Source organism: Vigna angularis, chromosome 4 (assembly GCF_016808095.1).
Source record: "Vigna angularis cultivar LongXiaoDou No.4 chromosome 4, ASM1680809v1, whole genome shotgun sequence".
Classification (NCBI taxonomy): domain Eukaryota; kingdom Viridiplantae; phylum Streptophyta; class Magnoliopsida; order Fabales; family Fabaceae; genus Vigna; species Vigna angularis.
In genome coordinates this window covers 38050014-38071426 of record NC_068973.1, presented here as the reverse complement: position 1 = coordinate 38071426, position 21413 = coordinate 38050014, and the positions used below count along the sequence as shown (strand labels likewise).

At 29.6% G+C, this 21413-nt stretch overlaps 3 protein-coding genes across 7 annotated transcripts; 1 reads left to right on the top strand and 2 right to left on the bottom strand.

Moving 5' to 3' along the window:
* Nucleotides 1–505: 505 nt before the first annotated feature.
* LOC108330617 (cytokinin riboside 5'-monophosphate phosphoribohydrolase LOG8) lies at nucleotides 506–3118 on the top strand. 5 transcript variants are annotated; one of them, XM_017565111.2, is made up of 8 exons: nucleotides 506–665; nucleotides 789–918; nucleotides 1302–1399; nucleotides 1512–1542; nucleotides 1812–1911; nucleotides 2086–2156; nucleotides 2237–2380; nucleotides 2873–3118. In XM_017565111.2, exons 2-8 carry the CDS (start codon nucleotides 805–807, stop codon nucleotides 2954–2956), a joined length of 642 nt encoding a protein of 213 aa, XP_017420600.1. In that variant the 5' UTR covers nucleotides 506–665; nucleotides 789–804; the 3' UTR covers nucleotides 2957–3118. The 5 variants fall into 5 exon arrangements, with proteins under 5 accessions (XP_017420600.1, XP_052733112.1, XP_017420599.1 ...); XM_052877152.1 differs by having other exon boundaries at nucleotides 512–665; nucleotides 793–918; XM_017565110.2 differs by having other exon boundaries at nucleotides 523–918.
* Nucleotides 3119–9668: 6550 nt separating this feature from the next.
* LOC108330019 (probable magnesium transporter NIPA9) lies at nucleotides 9669–13622 on the bottom strand. Its single transcript, XM_017564464.2, has 9 exons — nucleotides 13435–13622; nucleotides 12976–13074; nucleotides 12709–12838; nucleotides 12132–12220; nucleotides 11777–11833; nucleotides 11595–11653; nucleotides 11025–11145; nucleotides 10701–10849; nucleotides 9669–10399 (listed from the first exon to the last, which is right to left on the bottom strand). The coding sequence occupies exons 1-9, from the start codon at nucleotides 13543–13545 to the stop codon at nucleotides 10204–10206; spliced, it is 1011 nt and encodes a 336-aa protein (XP_017419953.1). The 5' UTR covers nucleotides 13546–13622; the 3' UTR covers nucleotides 9669–10203.
* A 3261-nt stretch (nucleotides 13623–16883) lies between these two features.
* Nucleotides 16884–17753, bottom strand: LOC108331098 (uncharacterized). The gene has a single exon (XM_017565720.2). It carries the CDS (start codon nucleotides 17674–17676, stop codon nucleotides 17215–17217), a length of 462 nt encoding a protein of 153 aa, XP_017421209.1. The 5' UTR covers nucleotides 17677–17753; the 3' UTR covers nucleotides 16884–17214.
* Nucleotides 17754–21413: the final 3660 nt, after the last annotated feature.

Sequence of the window (21413 nt, the reverse complement as noted above, 5' to 3'; positions counted from 1 at the left end):
CAATTTTTGTAGAGAAACAGAATTCTCAAAAATTTATTTCACTGTGAGGAACGATTAATTAAAGACAACTTGTCACTGTTAAAACTTTTTAACTTACTAAAAGAATTCTTGAACAAACAGTATAGTTGACCACTATAGAAATGTTTGCACCTCATCAAGGATCATTTCACCCCCTTTTTCCCTATCATTTCAGTGAAAATTCGACTGCTTTTTTTAATATCATTATCCATGGAATCTTATTTGACAATAATATATTATTACGTGTGTGGAAGATGATTGCACGTAGGAGAGACGTTAATCTTAATTCTTTCAGACGAGTCAATTTTAGCTCCTTTTAGGAGAAGATACTTGCACCAATGAAACTAAAAGGATGGTGATGTAGGAGTATTAGTACATGATTGGAATTAAGTATGTGGGTTAATTAATGGAACCCTAAAATTGGGTATTATCCCAGTGTCAATTAATAGTAATACTGTGTATTAAAGTTTACAAAGCCGACAAAAAGACGTAGGATTGGAAAAGAAATAAGAGCATGTTGTGGGGTGGGCGTCTTTTCTCACCAAAAATGAGTCCCCGTCTCATCGATTTCTCTTACAGGCTCTATTTGTCTATTTAGGATCACCCCTTCAAAGAAAGTTTCTGGCTTTTCTTCATTACTCATAAAGGTATTAAAGTAGTAAAGCACAACACATAATCTTGATCCGCGTTAAGGCTTGCCCTTTTTCTTTTATTTTCTTTTCTTTGTTCTTCCAATGAATGGTTTTGCTTTGAATTGAAAACCTGCAAAGAAAGCATCGATTTTGAATGGAGGAAGGGTACCCCAGAAGCAAGTTCAAGACCGTGTGTGTCTTCTGTGGCAGCAACTCTGGCAACCGGCAAATCTTCAGCGACGCTGCGATTCAATTGGGCAATGAACTGGTTCGTGGTTTTCTTTTGCATCATTCTTCACTATCTTGCATATTATTTTCTTTGTCTATAAACATTTGTCGATAAAAAAGGATTTTATCTGGTCTCAGAGCACCTCCTCTGTGTTGCTTTGTTCATTTTTTATGTATTCTGTTCTGCATAACTGGTGCTGTACGTAAAGAAGCTCTTGTTTTCTATGATGATACTTGGTGATGAATTTGTTATGTCTGTGAAAGAACGCTCTTTATTTTTTTGTGGGCTGAGTCTTTCTTTTTTCTGGTAGGTTTAACAATTTTGTATGAATGCATTCTGTGGCCTGCACACGCAGAGTGAAGAATTCTTCATCATCATTTTCTTTATGTTTTTTCATTTTTATCTTACGGTGTGAATTACAGGTAAAGAGGAACTTAGACTTGGTGTATGGTGGTGGCAGTGTTGGGCTGATGGGCTTAATATCTCAGAGAGTCTATGATGGAGGCTGCCATGTCCTGGGGTATGTGCATAAAGAAAAAAGAAAATTACTTTTTAGTGTCACTGATAATTGATCACATTGTCTCATCATTTGTTTGTTTCTTCTTCACATTTTACCTTCACTCCACGTACAGGATCATTCCAAAAGCTCTCATGCCTCTCGAGGTATTTGTCCTTCCACATCAGCAACTTCTTTAACAATTTTTAATCATTTTGTTCATTTTTCTGTGCAGTTACTTTAATCAGTTGGTTTATTTATTTCTGGGAATTAGTGTTATGGTTCTTTCATTACCACCAATGCATTAGAATATAACTTAAATGGCAACAGGACTGATGTTTAGTGTTTTATTTATAATGATCCCTTGGCCATGGAAAAGTTTATAGATGGTTTTGAAGGAGAAAATATGATCAATGAATTATTGCAATTTTGACAGATATCTGGTGAAACAGTAGGTGAAGTAAGAATTGTTTCAGATATGCATGAGCGTAAAGCTGCAATGGCTCAAGAAGCTGATGCATTTGTTGCTCTCCCTGGTAGTTACTTCAACAGCTCTCAAATAATTTTGAAAAATAATTGTTGATTACGTGTCTTACACATGTGAATGCCACTAAAAGTGTTCTTAATTGTACGGAATTTGTTTGTACTCTTGGTGTTTTGGATTGTTGTATTGATTATGTAGTATGGACTCTCACTGTCCTTATAATTAGGAGGATACGGAACCATGGAAGAGCTGTTGGAGATGATAACTTGGGCCCAACTTGGAATTCATAAAAAACCGGTAACATAGTATTTTTACTGTGTAGTTCAAAATCCTTAATGTAACAATCAAATGCTAAGTCTCAAAATCATTATCCACAGGTTGGTCTACTGAATGTTGACGGTTACTATAACTGTTTGCTTGCATTATTTGACAATGGTGTTAAAGAAGGCTTCATTAAGCCTGGTGCACGGAATATTGTTGTCTCTGCTACTTCTGCTAAAGAACTTATGATGAAGATGGAGGTGTAATTTCAACTAGCAATTTCCTCTTTACCCTCGTAAAAGGAACAGATTAAAATTATGTGAACATAAGTTTGTGTTTTCAAATATGAGAATTAATCTATCATTAGTAAAAAAGTTGTAATATTGTGCTGTCTGCTGCTATCTGAGGTTTAAAATAAAACATGGACATAAACATAAGAATCTTTTGATGACTTATTATTACTTGGACTAGTGAGATAGATTGGAGGTCGTATTCTTTTCTTATGTTCTCCCCCCTTAGGTACTTTGTTTGTGTGACAGTTGTCAAGTAGGACTTTGGTGCCTTAAGGACTTTGTTGGGTGATTGTTATCATTTAGGACTTTTCTGCTTATGTGGCAATTGTTTTAAACTCTGAAAATGATCATAAAGTAAATGATTTCAAAGGGTCCTTGTTTCTTCTTTTGTCTTGTTTTCTTAGGTGCAATGAAAGAAGTGTTACAGTTGAATTGTAGCTGACTTTTTCGTTTTTGCAGCATTACAGTCCTTCGCACGAACATGTTGCCCCTCATGAGAGCTGGCAGATGAAGCAATTAGGTGATTATCCAGATGCTGAATGAGACTGTTATTGATGGAAGGTTTTTCTGAAGAAATTGATTTGTGATGTGATTCTTCATCATATGAGATGTGTACAAGTGCCTGCATAGATGGGGGCCATATGTTGTTTGTTACTGTGTACCACGTACGTTTTTTTATGACTGAGTGCTAGAGGCTTTATTATTCCTTTGGTTTTACTTTACGAGGAAAGTTTCTAAGTCAGTTTTCACTTAAAAACTTTTAATTTTTAAAAAAGTGTTTTAATTAGATTTTTTTTTAAAAATTATTAACGAATTTAATGTCAAATCATGTATTATTATTATTAATTTTCTATGATTTTTTTTAATTTATTAAAAAAATTAATAATTTTTTTGCAAATATTATTAATTCTTTTAATAATACATCAATAATAATATTATTAATAAGATTAAATCATGTCACTCATTTTTATATTTGTAAAATAAATTTAAACGTTTCACTTTTTTATTTATTTTAATTTAGTTTCTATTTTGAAATTTTGATTTAATCAGGTTTTTTTATTAGTATGGTAAAAGGTGCCATATTAATTTGTGATTTTTTTTAAAGTATTCTTTTTTAATTTAAAAATATACTGTGTCAAAATGTTATGTATAATTATTATATCATGTATAATTAATTGAGTCTCAATTTAATTTTGTATTTTTATTGCTTCAAATCAATCTTATACTTTTTAAAATTAAATAATTTTGTTCCGCTTCAATTTAAAATAAAATTTAATTTTTATATAAATTTAATATATGTATTTTTATTCAAATTGATATTTTTATTAAATGTTTTGGATAAGATTAATTTTATTTATATTTATATTTTACATTAAAATTTATTTAAAATTTTTAATAGAAAGTAATGTTAATAGAAAAATATTCAAAATTATTTTTAATTAACAAATATACTTGTTTATTAATTGCATTTTATAAAATAAATTAAATTTATTAACTTTTTTAAACTTTTAAATAATTATATATTTTTAAAATGGGTAAAATTAAATAATTTTTATATAAATATTTGAGTTGGTTTAAAAATAATAGTTTTACAAAATCGAATATAAAATTTTAAAATAAATTTACAACAATTTAAATCAAATATTTAAAATTTGAAAACAATTTTAAATGAAGTTAAATATAAATATAAATAAACTTAGTATTATTAAGAATATTTAATAAAAAATTAATTTTAATAAATTATATGTATATGATTTATATAAAAATTAAATCTCACTTTAATTTAGAAGAAAGTAAAATGGTATCATTTAGAAAAAATAAACAAACAAAATTAAGAGAAAATAAAAGTATAAAAACTAAAGTAAAATTAAGACCATTATACATGACACTTTTTACATGGCATAATATCAACTTGATTTTTTTAAATAAATAAATAAAATATAATTAAAAATATAAAAAATTTGACAATTTTTTATTTGTATTAGTACAGTATCATCGAAAAGAAAAGGATCATGTTTAATAAAAAAATTTAAAATAAAAACCAAATTGAAATATAAAAAAAAAATTGATTTAAGATTTTTTCACAAAAACAACAAATAATATGATTTAACATAATAATAATGATAATAAAATAATAAAAATAAGGGTTAAATATGTTTTTCGTCCCTTAAGTATCACACGATTTTAGGTTTAGTCCCTACTCCAAACTTTGATCGCTTTTAGTCCTCATAGTTTTAAAACTATTACTATTAGTCCTTAAAATTGGACGGCGTTAACTTTTAGTAGATGTGGCAAACGGCGAGACCACGTCTTATGCCAGCTTGTCTCTTCACTCTCTGCCACATTGCTTTTCTTTTTATCTAACCAATAAGAATTTGACACGTGTCAGCCCCCTTCCACCCAAAATTAGGGTTTGCCAAATTGGGGAAACTTGCCCCTGCACCTCCACCACGATTTTGCTCTTCTATCTTACGCCGTCATGAGCCAAGAACGTGAGAAGGGAATGGTTGCTCTCTTGCAGGTGGCGAATGGAGTTTTTGCTGTGTTTTTGGATTTGCAGGTCTGTTGCAGGTGATGGCGCCTCTGGATGACGGTGGTGACGCGAGGGAGGATGTCGCGGCTTGCAAGGATTTTGCGCGTTGAAGGTGGCGTTGATGGAGGATGGTGTTGCTACAGGGGAGCTTGCGAGATGAAGGCGCGATGGCGGAGAGGCTTAGGCGATTTAGGGTTCGTCGCAGCACTTGCGATTTGGGATTTCGCTTGGCTGTGGTTCTCGATTGGTCGGAGCGAACTCGGTGTGCGTCTTCCGGCACGGTTCGATTTGCGATTGGAGTTGCTCGCGTTTTTTGGTTTTGTCTGAGTTTCAGGTGATTCTGGGAATGCCATGGATGCTCGTGTTTTCTGGAATGCCATGGAGCAGATGTTGACAGCGCGGAACAGTGGACGTTGGCGGCCGTCTGCTTCGCCGAAATGGGGATGATAACCCATGCTTTTGGGTCGCGCCGAATCAAAGGAAGGGGAAAAGGTCCGGCACGACGACTAGTCCGATGGAGGCTAGGCTCTGCCGGAGAAGACGAACGAAGTTCTCAAGCACAAGCAACGTGGCAGAGAGTGAAGAGATAAGCTGACATAAGACGTGACATCGCCGTTTGCCACATCTACTAAAAGTTAACGTCGTCCAATTTTAAGGACTAATAGTAAGAGTTTTAAAACTATAAAGACTAAAAACCATTAAAGTTTCGAGTAGGGACTAAACCCAAAATCCTGTGATACTTAAAGGACAAAAAACATATTTAACCCTAAAAATAATAATAATATAGTATACTATAGTTACAATTCTCAAAGATTCCCAAAATCATGATATTTTAACAATTTTTTTAACAATAAATTATGTATCAATATTTTATTGATCAATTACTTTTTTGCCCCAAATATATACATTTTTTGTTTGATGAAGAGGGGGTCCCCAGTTTGACCATCAGTTGTTGGAGAGGTTTCACGTGTCAGTTGTGAAGACTGTTGTCAATCTCAAACTGTTACAAAGTGCTATCGACCCAAATACCTGCTTATTACTGCATCTTATTTTATCCCTCCGGTCAATAGTGAATATCCGGTTCCACAAATGAAATCACATTAAAGGGTGTAAAGGAAAGAAGGATTTTTCTTTCATGCTCCAACCCAGGCATTCAAGATTCTTCCTTTGAATTCAATGATGAATGCCAAAGCAAGTGGTGTCATCATTATCATCAAGAGGAAGATCAACCGAGGAAAGTTCATCTGAGTAATACCTCTCTCTGCAACCCTTTCAGAGTGGGCCTGAGGCAAACAGTTAGCAACTTTTCAAGAAGACAGCAAACAAATTATGAAGAGGAAAGAACAATAAAAGGGAAGAGGGACCCCTCAAGCGAAGTAATATATAGCACTCTCCACTGGGCTTTATCTTCTCATTTAACCATATTACTTGGTCCACTCAGACTGTGCAGTGAAAATACAAGCTCATACTTGTACTCATAATCCCTTTGGCATCATCACAATCGTGACCTGACCAATCTCATGGGGACTTAGCCGACACAAAAGGACACTGCAACACCCTATTACTTATGACTCATCAAAGGAACAGCCAAACAACCATACACTGCTGCTCCTGCTCAATACTTCCCTCTCAATTCAACTCTTGTGCAATAACCTTTCAAACATGGCCACATCTGTCCCACTCGGCACCACTTGTATTAGCACATTCACCATACCAGACTCAATTTCTATGGTTAATGCCAGTAAAAATACTATATTTTTTATACGGTTGAGAACAACTGAAAGGTATTACTACGGTTTCTAATGCATGGATAAACTAACATGGATTATTCGACTATTTGTTTACAGTGATCTTTTTCAGACTTTGGAAGATTTTGTTTGGAGAAAGATACTTTTGGTTTCTGTTAAAAGAACTTATACGTCTTTGGCCCGTTTCCACTTTATGTCACACTCTGCATATTTTACCACTGAGGGTGGTTGTACTTTGAGTATCGGATTAAAAACCATAATTTTCCTTATCTTTTTTCTTACTCCATTATTGTAGTCTGTTCTCTCAAATTGAATTTCTTTCGCTTCCTAAAAGATATTTTTATATCATTTTACAACTTTTATAAGGGTAAAACATCTGAATAAAAGTTATTTTATATATTTTTTAAATAAAAAGAGAAAATAGTGAGTGTGATGTAAAAAAAATTATAATAAAATTACACTTTTCTTTTCACTTAACCAACATGTGAAATAATGTCTATCTCACAATATCTTATGATAGTGTTTAGATTGGGAAGAAGATATGGAAAAGAGTAATTGAATGAATTTGAGAAAATGGAGATAAAATTGTGGTGATGTTTGAATTAAGAGATTTAAAGAGATGGATAAAGGAAAAATTTATAAAAAATTGTGTATAATATGATTGGTATAATAGATTAAAAATAATATTTTAATAAATCAAATTAGATAATTACTATTTTATCCTTAGTAATAAATATAATATAAAATTAAATATAAATAGTAAAAATTATGTTGAAATAAAACTAAAATTGTCATTCAAAATTACAAAAATATTATTATTATAATTATATTTATTATTATTATTATATGTAAAATCTCAGAAAATGATATTTTAGAAGTGATAGTAGGTTAAAAATAGTGAGAATCAATTATTTTAACATTAAATGGTTTATTTATAAATAGTTTTGTTATTAATGAGTTTGCGTTCTTTTAAAACTTATCATTTCTAGAAATCATTTTTCTAGAGTTATCTACCTTCTCTCTAAGAGTTCTAACTTCTGAGTCATCTATTTGACGATCAGAAGGTGTCTAATCGATTACGGCAACGAAGTCTACGTTTCTATCCGATCAGTTCTTTGTTTAGAGCAAATAAGTTTCTTTCCCTTTTACCTTTTTATTTTTGGTCTTTGATCATGCAAATAAATTTGTTTTGCATGTATCAAATGTGCTTCTTTCTTGATTTTTGGCCAATTTGAGGTTCTACGATTTGGTTCTGATCATCAATTGGTGAGTTGTAGACTTTTCTAAAGTTTTCTGCGGTGGAAGCAATAGTCGGACGTTCTTAGAGTTGTAGTAGTTCTTTTTAAGGAAAGGGAAACTAGTATTTTATCTTAGTTAAATTATTATGTATGAATTACTATTTAATGGTGTGTATAACTAATGTATGTTGATGGTGATTTGGACTAAGTTATAAGTCATTTTCTATAGTAAAATGGAGGTTTGATAGGTGAATTTTAAAATTTATGGTCTAAGATGAGAATTGGTGATCAGAACATATTATTTTGGTCATTTATAACTTGTTTGGGATGAGAATTAGTTTATGAGTGTTAGAACGGAGTGATAGTCATTTTGGAGTATTTGTAAAGTTGTTTAAGTGTATTCTAAGGTTTGAACTAGTGAGATTTTAAATTTTGAAAGGATGTTGATGAAAATGAGAAATCTAATATTGGTGAATCTGATGTGAAAAATGAGAAGAAGGTTAGGAAAGATAAAAATTTATTAAAGACATATCCTTTTAATACTATTTAAGTTGACATGAAAACATAATTTCTCTCGAGAGTCTCTAATATATTTTATAATTTTCTCACTAATAATGCTTATGGATCCTTAATTAAAACCTCCATATAAACTATACTGAAATTTCTAATCTCGACAATTAGTTGAATTTCCTAAATTGGATTTTAAAATTCAATACATGTAAAAAGAAAGACTAGAAAAGAAGAAAACGTGTGAAGATTTAAAAATGCATGATTCATTAAATATAGAAAACACAGTAAATACATTTTAATAAATAATAATTACTATTTATCTAAATTTTTACTGAAGAACAAAACTTTTAACTGAGTTGCAAGGAAAAGTCCCCTTCTGACAGGTTAGCATATTAGTGTAAAGGTGTTTCTGACATTAGGTTACCAAAGTAGTCTAAAGTTGTTTCTGCCATTAAGTTCACGAATAGAACAAATCTTAAACAATTTTAACTTTGTTACTTTAAAAAGTTCCCATTTTAAATTTATTTTTATCATATTAAAATATAAATTTGTATATATAGGACCCTTATTTATTATTTAAGAAATAAAATAAAAATTAGTCTTCGTATTTAAAAAACTGTATGTTTATATGTTAACATTTATATAATTGCATAGAAGTCCTTTATCTACTAATTTTTAATGAGTAGACAAAATGTCAGAAAGGAAACTGAATAAGAGACATCTCCCAGTTCCACTTCAAGGTTTGGATTCTTCTATTTAAAGAAGCTAAAGAATGGCTTGAAGAGAAATGATTGATAGGTATTGAATGGCTTGTAAATATGAAGACAAATGATTCATCTTTCCATAGCTTTGCATATGCATCTTTCTACAAAATAGTCAACCACATCTGGTTTTAACAAAAATTATTTTACAACCCTCATAATAACAAGGTTCCAAGAACATGGTCTTCCATTAGTTATGAACAAATACTATTAGAGAACAACATGAAACATCACTGAAAATTTACCTTATATTACTAGAAAAAAAAATCATGTAATATTCTGCCCAAAATATCTTACCACAGAACAACAGGTAAATAACTTCATACTTCCGTTTTACAATCTTTACTTAAATGATGACCGGAACACCTGCGTGGATTATCTCGGCTTAAAACTCCTAATACCACTGACTTTCATTTTGATTTATCTATAGAATGTGCAATCAAGAACAAAAAAAGAAGTGCGAAGTGAAAAGGCAAGAATATATTTACTCTAAAAGTGCCTCACAATCTTAACATTAAATCAAAAGGAAATGTATGGTCTCTAGCTGTGAGTGAGGATAAAAAAAAATTATGTTTCCCTTCAACAGAGGGTTTGTGGTCTTCTCATAGAAACGACCCTTTTTCCCAAAAATGAAAAATTCCTGTGGATAACAGTATCCATTCTCAAAGAACATTTGTTGCTACTACATTAGCATATGAAATTAAGAATGAAGTATTCTGTAGTGCAGCCTGCAAGCTGTTTTCATGCTATACTAGCATTCTGCATGTTACTATACCATCCTCATTTACAACATTCAGAAATATCAGAAGTCCATGACTAGCTTATACAAGTAGCATCAGAAAGTTAATGAATTATGTGAGCCAGAAGGAATGATTCCTAAAAATTCATGCCCTCTGATAAAAGCAGCCACTGTACACAAACAACCTATCCTTACAAAAGGGATCTTCAAGGGGTGATGGTGAATCCTGAGAATGAATCAAGTTTTTTCTTTGGAAGATTATTACAGTAAATGATTTACTGTCGCTGCTTGAATGACAGCAGTTGGGCTAGGTTCCCTAATACGGGAAGTTGCAGATCTTCTATGGCCGTAGTTTTTATCAACGTTGCTTCTTTTAAAGTGGTGTGAAGACAATCGAAAGAATTTTACTAGCTTTTCTGAACCAACAAGTAAAATCACCCCAACAATAATAAGTAGCCTGCACAAAACATTTACAATTAAAGTATTCCTGACATAAGACCTTGAAAGCGTCCATCTTATATTAGAACACTAACATTATATACATTAACTTAATAGATAAAGGCATTCAACTGAATCAGAAAAAGATTTGCATCAAATATCAGAAGCGGAACAAGAGATGCTCATCAATGCAATGCCACTATTAACAGAGGGAGTGAAGTATACAACTAGAGAGCTAGGAGTTCATTTTTGCATGGAGAACTTTCAAAGGCAGGGAATGTAAATACACAAAGAAATAATAGTATATCGTCATATATTACCATCCTAGAAGGAGTAACATGCGAGCTTTTGGTGCCGAAGGAAGTCGCTCACCCAAAGCAAGCATCCCAGCTAGTACACCAGTCAAAATTGATGCCACAGCTGCGCATGTAGAAACTATAATAGCCCGCCCGTGTTTTAGACCACGTGTCTGCATTTGGAGCAAAAAAACAAAAGAAGTTAGTATCTTTGAAATTGGCAGGGCAGATCTTGGACAAATATCTAGCATGTTTGACTGAAACTGCCATCCCACTTGTCACTTTGGCTTAAGGGATGTAATAGTTCACAATACAAAAGTAAATAGTATGAAAAGGTCTTCAATGTACCTGGTAGTAAAAGCCTGTACCACTTGAACAGACACTTACGATTATGCATATAGGAACCAACAGCTTGGGGAAGCCTTGCTCCAGGAACAGGAACCCCATCTTTGATATTACAGATGCCATCCTGCATTTTCATATTAATCGAATTAAGAGTAAGGACTTAGAATTATAATCAACTTTGATTATCTGTGTGTATGTGTTTTATGTGTAATGTTATATCTTATCATCTGCTGGTTTTCTTCGTACACAAAAAGTAGTGATGCTTAATAACAACTGACAAATCTAATTGAACTAAGGATTGGACTCCACAAATAAAAAGATTGTAAGCAATGAAAAATTGTATATTGTTAAATGCTCATAGTTATAAACAGCAGATCATGTTCGTTTTTAAATGCCTTGTTATTACTAACTGCGTTATTAACCCCAGATCATTCTTGATTAAAAAGAAAAAGAAAGATAAACACTTAATTGCCGTCATCTTCATCACAACATTAAGGAGATGAGGTAAATGAAGGAAAATAAATGAGTTCATCTAAGAGCACGATATATAAATGTCGTGGGAAGTAACAGTACCCAAACAAAATTCCAGATTCCAAGCCATAAATAATTTCCTCAACAACATCATATTCAACCTGCATCACTTAAAACGTCAGGCCACGGAAAAAGGATAAAGGACAAAATATCCCATTAGATTGCCACGAGAAGCATAACATGTAAGAATGAAGGACAACCATCATGATTAAAACATTAATTACCATCTCGTGTTCTCTTCGATTACGCCTACATATTCGAAGCCATCCATTAAGCATTATCTGTACAAGTGGTTCTAATAATTAGAAACAATAGCTGTTTTAAACTAAAAAATAGTAATGTTTCTTTGGTGCACAAATGACCCTACACTCTTTAAAGAAACGTTATGCCATTAATAAAACTAATACTACTGATAAAACAGTTTATCAAAATCGTACGGCTTGTAATCATGCACTCAGGTTTGTGAAAAAAAAATATATACTGCTGGATGATTAGTTCCATGAGACCACAGAATGCCTTCCTATTGGCTTTAAAGAAAGTTGGTAAATAATGGACCAGAGCATAAGACAGGGTACCTACAAACAAGATGAAAACAACAAATGCCAGCCACGGTATGTGAAATATAGATAGAGCAGCAGCCCCTTGCTCCTCACCTCCAGCACCAACTCCTAAATATAAAAGAGCATATTAACAAATTGAATACCTAAACCTAACTCTAGTATCAACAGAATGACACACATGATGCCAGCAACCGACTGCAAAGTTGATTTTATGAGCAGCCAGATAATAAATGAGTTATATTCCACAAAATCTCAATCCATTGCTCAGCTACACAAGACAAGTGCATACTGCACAAAATATAAAAATAAAATGGTCGCATCATCAGTCCATCACATTTATAGTTTTAATATTTTGTCTCAAATTCGGACTACATATAAAAACCTCAAAAAATTGTTTCTCCCGTCATAATAAACAAAATGAATTGTCAATAAATGCACAAGATTTTAATTTTTTTTTCTGTCAGTGAGAAACAAATGGAAACAGAATATAGATTTTTTATCATTACTTCAACAACCATGTTCCTTGGAGTGTGTCAAAGGAAATAAAGCAGTTAAAGTAAGTGCTCTTTACTTTAGCAATCTAAAACTTACATTACCTATTGTACCGAAACCTGCGAAGGTAATGCCCACCCAATCAACAACATTCATGACTTCCTTGAGATAAAAATGAGAAAAGACCGAAAGAATTGCCAGTCCACAGCCAGAAACTGGTTGGATGACAGAGACCTAAATCAGAAGAACAACCAAATTACACAAATACAAAATTTGGGTAAGGGACTAGAAGACTCTGCTGTTGATAACGTAATATCAATTAGCTTTCTTCTGAATTATGCTTCCATCACAGGCATGACTGAACCACTTACAGGAGCCAGAGCTAATGCCCTTAACATCAACAGTGCCCCAAATATATCCATCAGAAAACCTATGAGCCAGGTTTTATTCAAAGCATATGCCCTTATGACCTGCAAACACAACAAAATTGTCAACAAGTACCAAATGTCATACCTATGTCAATCCTTAATCAAACAGTGACTTCCTGATCACACATTATTCAATGAAAAATGGGATCTTTACTAAAATATCCTGCACCCAGAATCCCACGTTCATACACACCCACGTGCATGTACCCAATTTCATCATTCCAACAAATAAACCTCGCAAATTGTAAGTTTCAGGCTTCAGGTACATCCACATCAAAGAAAAACAAATGCGTATGCTTGAAATGGAATAGTTATGTTCAAAGGTGAGATTTTGAAGGGGAAGCAAATCATGGGCATATGAAAATGGGAAAAAAAATTGGAATAGAGAAAAGAGAAAGATGCCTTAAACTTGAAAGAGAGAGGAGGAAGAATGACGGTGCCCTTCTTCTGAAGGATTTTGCCGATGTTGTTGCCGGCGGTGGCAACCACCGTCAAAAGAATTGATTCCCACATCTTCTCCTAACCTTCTTCCTCACTCTGCTCTGCGTGCTCCTCCTTTTCTGTTTTGTGCCTAGGATTTGTTAATTGTCATAAACTAGCTATTAATTGTTTATTCATCGCCATTATTTAAAAGGTTTTAAAGCAGTTATTAAAAATTTAAATACTCTCTATCAACTTGAATACAGCGAAAATAAAATCCATATTTTTGGTCTAAAGTGTTAGAATGTTTTAACTAACTTTATTATATTAATAGGCATAATCCTATTTCTATTTATCTAATTGAAATATAATCATTTAAGAAAAGTATATGAAATTAGTAAAATTAAATGATAATAAGTCATTTTCTCAGACAGATAATTTTATTTCTTAATATTAAATTCGGAAAAGGTATATGTAAGGAAAGTTGAAAAAAGAAACTATTATCTGATCATAGTGTGTACTTATTTTTAATTATTATAATGAGTTATTGAATTTTATAAATAATTAATTTAAAATTCATATTAAAATAATTATTTGGTTTATGTAAAATTTAATATACATATATTATATTAAACTCTAAAAATTAAAAGTATAAATATATCCATTTTGGTAATATATTTAATACAATATCTTCAAAATTCTAGTACGTATGACAAGGAAAAAATACAGGTTTAACAAAAAAAAATTATTATAAAGGATAGATTTGTATTTAATTAATGTGAAGGGGTATTAAAATAATAGTATTGAGGTTTGTTGGATTGGGTATAAGTAAGAGCTGAGTTGTCAACGGTTCATATTACAGATATAATAACATATCATTTGAAAATATTTAATTAATTACGAAATTTTCAAACACACACAAGTTTGGTAAAAAAAATCAAATATATACCTTTCGGTCTTTTAAAATAATATCTTCTACCATAGTAGCTGTACATATATTATTATATATTTTGTTACTAAATATAATAATACATGATAATAAAACATTATAGGCGAAAGTAATACTAATTTAATTAAGTAAGAAAAATAATTGTATAATTTTTATCGGGGACATCACTTTTAATGAATTTATACAATTATTTTCCCACATTCATCATATCAACATCTAAAATGAATCATTAAAGGGGGATTAATCAACCTATTCATTTGTAAAAAAGTTCATATTAGTCCAATTTCATTATTATATTTGTAAATCAAACAAGTTTGCCATGAATTGGGTCAAATTCTAATTCAAGTTTTTAGCTTTTAAGAGATTTTAAGTCTTTCAAAAATTATATTTATCTCCTAAAATTTCAATAATAACATTACTTTTTTTCAATTTTAAAATAAATATTTATGTTCTTATGTTTTAATAAAATAACATTTACACTCTTTATAATTTTAAATAAATATTTAGTTTTTCATGTTTTTAATAAATGACATTTACAATGTGTTTTCAATAAATTTTCATTCATCTCCCTTATTTTACATAAAAAATATATTTTATTATTTATAAAAGCTCTTACATATTTTACATTTTCTATTTAATTTTTAGTCTTCATAATTATTATTTAAATTTTAGTCAACGCGATATTTCTAAAGAATACAAAAAAATATTACTTTATTAAAATATAAAAAGTGATATAAGAAATGTGAATATTTATTAAAGTATTAAAGAATGTATGAAAATAATTTTATTTTATATTAAAACCAAAACAAAATAGATGTTATATAGCTTTATAAACGTAATTTTCTCTATTTTATTTTATATAAAGTGTTTGTGATATGGTAAATATGTTTAGACTATGTTTTCTTGATACATTTGGTTTACGTGAAACAATAATAAACTAATACCACTTCCTTCTTATTCACAGCATATTTTATGTTATCTTAGTAATTAAGACAAATTTATGTTTTTTTTACATGCAAGACGAAACATCAATCTCCACAAGAAATCTTACTTTTTGACAATATTGAAAACAAATATTTTTAATTTGTTACATACCTATATTTTTATTAATTTTTATTGTATCGTTATCTTCATTTTCATCTTCATTCTATATTCATAAAATAAGCTCAATATAGACCTTTATCTACATGCTTAAAAGAATATTTATTGAATTTTGGGATTAATCGTCCATGCCTAGCGAAGATGATTCTATTACACATCACTTGTATTATCGAGTTATCTAGTTTAGCTACATTTCCTTTCATTCATGCAACAAGACACGCACATAAATAAAAAATAAAAAAAATATTCAATTTAACTATAAATGGATAGTAGTTGACCAACTCGATCTAAAAGAAATGAATTGATCATTGCTTAATTTGGTTCAAGCTATATAAAATTCAATTTATTGTGGGCAAGTGTATTAAGAAAAAACGGGCTAGGTGTAGGTTTAAGAAATTTGAGAAAATCGATCTTGAGTTAACATATAAATTCATTTATTTTTCGAAATGTTTACTATTGTTATTATAAACTTTATTTTAAAATATATTTTACCAAAAAAATAATTCAATGAAACTCAGAATTTATTTAAGGATTATGATATTTAATAATTTTTTAACAATAAATTATATATTATTATTTTATTGGTTTATATATTTAAAATAGACTAATCATAATTTATTTATTTATTTATTAGGTAAACTATTGTAAAAAGGTTATAAAAAAAAAAGTTGATGAAAAAACATTTTACTTTTGTTTAGACAGTACTAGCCGTGTTTCTGAATATTTTATACTAAAAATATGGAAGAAACAGAAGAAAAGTGATCAATAACAGTTCTAACTTTTTATGCAACAATATCAGCTTCGTGTGCTTGGATAATCAAAATCACTTCCACTTAGCTTCCTTTCTCCCAACCAACACACCAAACAATCAACAATGGCTAATGTATAGAATTCAAGGTCACGTTATTCGACCACATTCTAAGTTGTGTTCTTCACAGAAACAATTCTGCATCAGACTTGTTTAAGGTAAAACACACTAATAAACTATCTCAATAGAAAAAAAAAAATCATGTCATTATGCAAATTATTGAAGAATTCAGAAGTTACTGTCCCTGTATTGACAGAATCATTCATCTTCACCATACTGCAAACCTCATTTCAAACTACTCTCTGTCTTGTGACTTGAGAAGTTGAAGTGGAGGTCACATCACACTAAGCTATTCCTCCAAATTATTTTCTACCACTATGGCCATACATACCCCATGCAAGAGCAATGACAGCACAAAGGAAAGCAACTATTCAACACCATAAAACACAAAAACCTTTTAACACCTTCAAACGAAAGACCTTAAACGTTTGTTGGAAACATATATACGAGAAAATCCCATTACCCTCGAAGATATTTGCTGCAAAACTAATTCTGATTAAAAGTAGAAGATGGTTTATTGTATCCAAATAATGACGATAGCATAGATAGATTGAGAAAATACTCATAACAGAAGTCTCACTAGATACGAAACATCATTACTACAGATGATTCAGTCCATCGTGAAGCTAAAAAATCATGAACAACAGAACAAATATAAATCGATGTCAACTCTCAGAGAAGATCTTGCAGGACCCAATAAAAAGTAACAGATTATTTGACATATAGACAAAAGCTTTGAGGACTTAAAGTAAAGAGATGATAAGCCATGAATGATTAATCTACAGATTGTTCTGACAAACATAGGTGATAGATGTAAAAGGGAGGAATTTAAACAGAAGGGCTACTACCAGCCATAAACGACTTGAGAGTATTTGTTCTTGAGCCACCTGAAGCTCTTTCTGAAGGAGCCTTTGATCTTGCCTTCGACAGAATACATTTTGTAGCTGGCAACCCTCTTCTTCCGCTGAAGCTCGGGATCAGATAAGGTCCAAGACTTGGAGAAAGAAGAAGCTGCGGAAATGCTTTTCCCTTTTTTCAACTTTAAGTCCCTCGGAGGAATCTGAGTTTGAGCATAGGAAGCACTGTAACATCTGTTAGGGGCTCCATAGTAGCTCTCAATCTGCATCATTTGGCCATTTGCATAAGACCTTGATCTTTGAAAGTCCTCCATGGGAAATCGGGCAGGAGGAGCAAGAACAAGAATGGAAAAGCCAAAGGGGTGGTTCTCTCTCTTCAATTCTGAACCTTTTCTTGTTTTATTAGAATATTGAGGGACAGTGGTGGCGTGGGGTCCAACAACGACCATAAGAGGTTGAGTCTACGGTGGCTCGGTTTTACTTTCAACTTTCTTGTAGCTTTCTCCATTTTCTTTTTCTCTGTTCTCTTCTATTAAATTAAATTCCATCCACTGTTAATGACTTCTACGCACAATCCATTTTTCATTGTTAGGTGCCGTGTTTTCTGGGGATTCCTATTTCTCAGTGCCTTATTATTATATTCATATTTTTTAAACAACTAAAAGATAATAAACAAGACTTTCATTAAAAATTATACTTTTTAAGGGTCTCATATAATCTGGTGCTTGAGTTTTATTTATAGTTAAATATTTATATTTATTTTATATGTAGATTGTGTTATATTTTTTTATGCCTTAAATTAGTTTAAACACATTTATTATGTTAATTTACTTCAACTAATTTATATTTGAAAATTACGACTTTTAAAAAAGAGAATTATTTTTAATATTTTAATCCAATCCGATCTAAACTTACAATGAATTTAGTTGAATTGAGTTTAAAAAGTAAAAAAATACAACCACTCAATCCAATCTAATTTTTTTTTAATGAATTAAAAATTAATTTAGCTAAATCCTAATTCGTTCAACCAATATATAATTTTTAAAACATTCAGATATTTATGTAAATTTTTGCTATATTTATTTGTATGTCTTTCTTTTTTTTCTTCTTCCGTGACTTTTAGGATTTTCCATTGTCTAAGATTTACGCTTCTACAACTGTTGAGGATTTTTCTTTTGACCCGGACAAAGGATTCCCGTCGGACAATTCATCTGCCACCAATTTTGATCCTTTTTTAATGACCCACGACAGCAACACAAATAAGCCTATTCTTTTTTCATAGCCGCATTTAAAGTATATTTTTCTAACTTCCTACAACATAAGTGTTCAATATTAATAATAACATAACATTTGTAAGTCAAAAACAAGTGTTGAATGTTTTTTCATATATTTTCTTAACGTTTAATGTACGTTTTATTCAATATTTTTTAATTATTTTAATATATATATATATATATATATATGTAACAGAACTTATAAATATATTCATTCAGATACTTAGGTCTATAATAACTCTAAATAGGTTCTTATAAGAAAGTATTTTTTGTATACTTTTTATTTTTTTGCAATTTACAAAATTGATTTTCTTATTGTAATTAAATATTAGAAGAGATTAGATATACAGACTCTTCTGTCACAAGTTAATGACCCTCAATATTTATTACTCATTTATTATTATTTTTAAATCACGAATGGCAACAGTGGATGACACTCCATCTTCTTTCTATACAGACATTTGTTTCATAAATATTTGACGTTTTCATTTTTGGTTGTGCATGTATGAATGGGGTTAGGTATTCTGATGTTCAATATTCTTACTTTTCTAAAGTGAATAAATGTGTCTATTTAGCATTAATTTAAAAATAATCAAAATTATCTTTCAAATATTATTATTTTACGAATTTTATTATCTACGACTTTATTTATTGTAATGTTTTTTTTTCAATTGTTTACTTATTTGATCAGTTTGTTGAATTTATGTACAGTGCTTGTTGTTTTTAAAAATGATGTCATTTAATTACTTTTTTTTTCAAAATGATATTTTTTTTAGTAATATAATGATAAGATGTGTAAAATAAAAGCACCATGACAATTAGCCTTTGGAAAAAACCTTAAATATAAAATATGTGAAATTAAAAAAATAAATAAATAAACTGAACAATTATTTTTGAATGATAAATGAGGCAATGTAGGTTTTGTTCACTTAAATGGATTTGGGGAGAGTGATTGAGATGATTTGAAGGTAAATTTTTTTGTTGTTTACTTGAGTAGATTTGGAGATAAGTGAGAGTAAATTTGGAAGTAAAGTTTGTAAGAATTAGTGTAAGATTGGATTGATGTGACATATTAAAAGAATTTACTTTCAAATTCACTATCACTTACCTCCAAATCTACTCGAATAAATAACAACAAAATTTACATTTAAATCCAGTTAATCACTCTCTTCCAAATTCATTCAATCACTCTCTTCCAAATTTATTCAAATTCCTTAGTTTTAAATTTACGAAATACTCTAATTTGAGTTAACAGTGGGTGTTCACTCTATATATTTACTCTCTTCACAATAAATAAATTCAAACAATTAATTTTAATCAAGTCTATTATATTATAAGAAAAAGAAATACTAACAAATTTATCTCATTGTCTATTCATTAATAAATGTTTCAAAAAATAATTTTTAAGACAGTTGACATTTTTAATTTTTTATTTATATTTAAAGTATACTTTTTTTATAATTATTTTTCATTTTTAAATCTTTTTATGATTTATAATTACTTGGTAAGAATAACGTTAAATTTAGAAACATGTATTTTCATTTTTTTATTATTTATAATTATTTCATCATTAATAAAATTAAATTTAGAAACATATCCTTTATTTTTATTTCTTAAAATAACATTATTTTAAAAATAGTATATATATATAATTATATATATTAATAATACAAATTTTTTACACTATCATATAAAAAAATTTCCATCTAAACAGTTATTTTATTATTTTATCCATTTTATTTGGTTTTAAACTGATTTACTGTAAAAATAGCAATTTATTTCAACTCTATCATTTAATATCTAATAGATTATTATTTCAGGTCTTAAATAGAACTATTAATTTATTAAATTTAAAATTTTCATATAATTATTAATTAGGTATAAAGTTTACATTATATTATTAATCAATTTAAGTCATGAAATACATTTCAAGAAGTCTTGCAATACAATTATATGAGTTTGCAAACTATATTCATATACTAATTAAATAATTATAGCAACAAATATTAGATGAATAAATCTATATACTAATTAGACAAGTCTAATAATATATAATAGGCAAATTTTGTTAAATACAAACAAAGTCTCAGAAAAAATAAGAGATAAACATGAGTTTATACACACATAAAATACCTTTCTTTGGTAAGAATTTTTTAAGTGGTACTAAAAACAAATTTATGAGTGCTTAGTACAAAAATGAATAATATCTTACCAGTATAAAGATTTATGTGTATGTTAAATCTCCTTACAAATGGTATCCGAACTTGGAGACGAGTAAATCCCTTCATGATAAAGATGAAACTTAGGTAAATGATTAATGACAGACAACCAGATAAATAATATAGTCTAACAATATACGATAAACGAATCAATTCATACACATATTAGATAAATCAATTAATACACAACTCTAACCATTTTAAAATTAGGTGAATCTTGAAATATATATTACACAAATTATTAATTAAACGAATCTGATAATTCATATTATATTAATTTATTCATATATTAATTTATATTCTTATCGAGTCAACTCTACATATTTATGATATCTACATATTTATGATATTTTTTATATTCGTATAGAATCTGATTTATTTTGTACATGTTTTATTTTTTATATTTTTACAATATATATTATTTATATTTTTATAAATATATTGACTTTTTAAAATCTATAAATTATTTTTAAGATTAAATATATTCAAAACTTAATTACAAACTTTAAAATATTTTTTTTTCAATATCTAATTCTTTTTTGATAAATACATAAATCAACATCAAACACGAGTTAAAACTAATTTAAGTATGAAAAAAATATACACACAAAATAAATCACAATCTTGACTTTATCAATTCGAATAAACTAAACGTGTGAAAAATAGGTCCATTTCTTTTAAAAATTCTTTTTC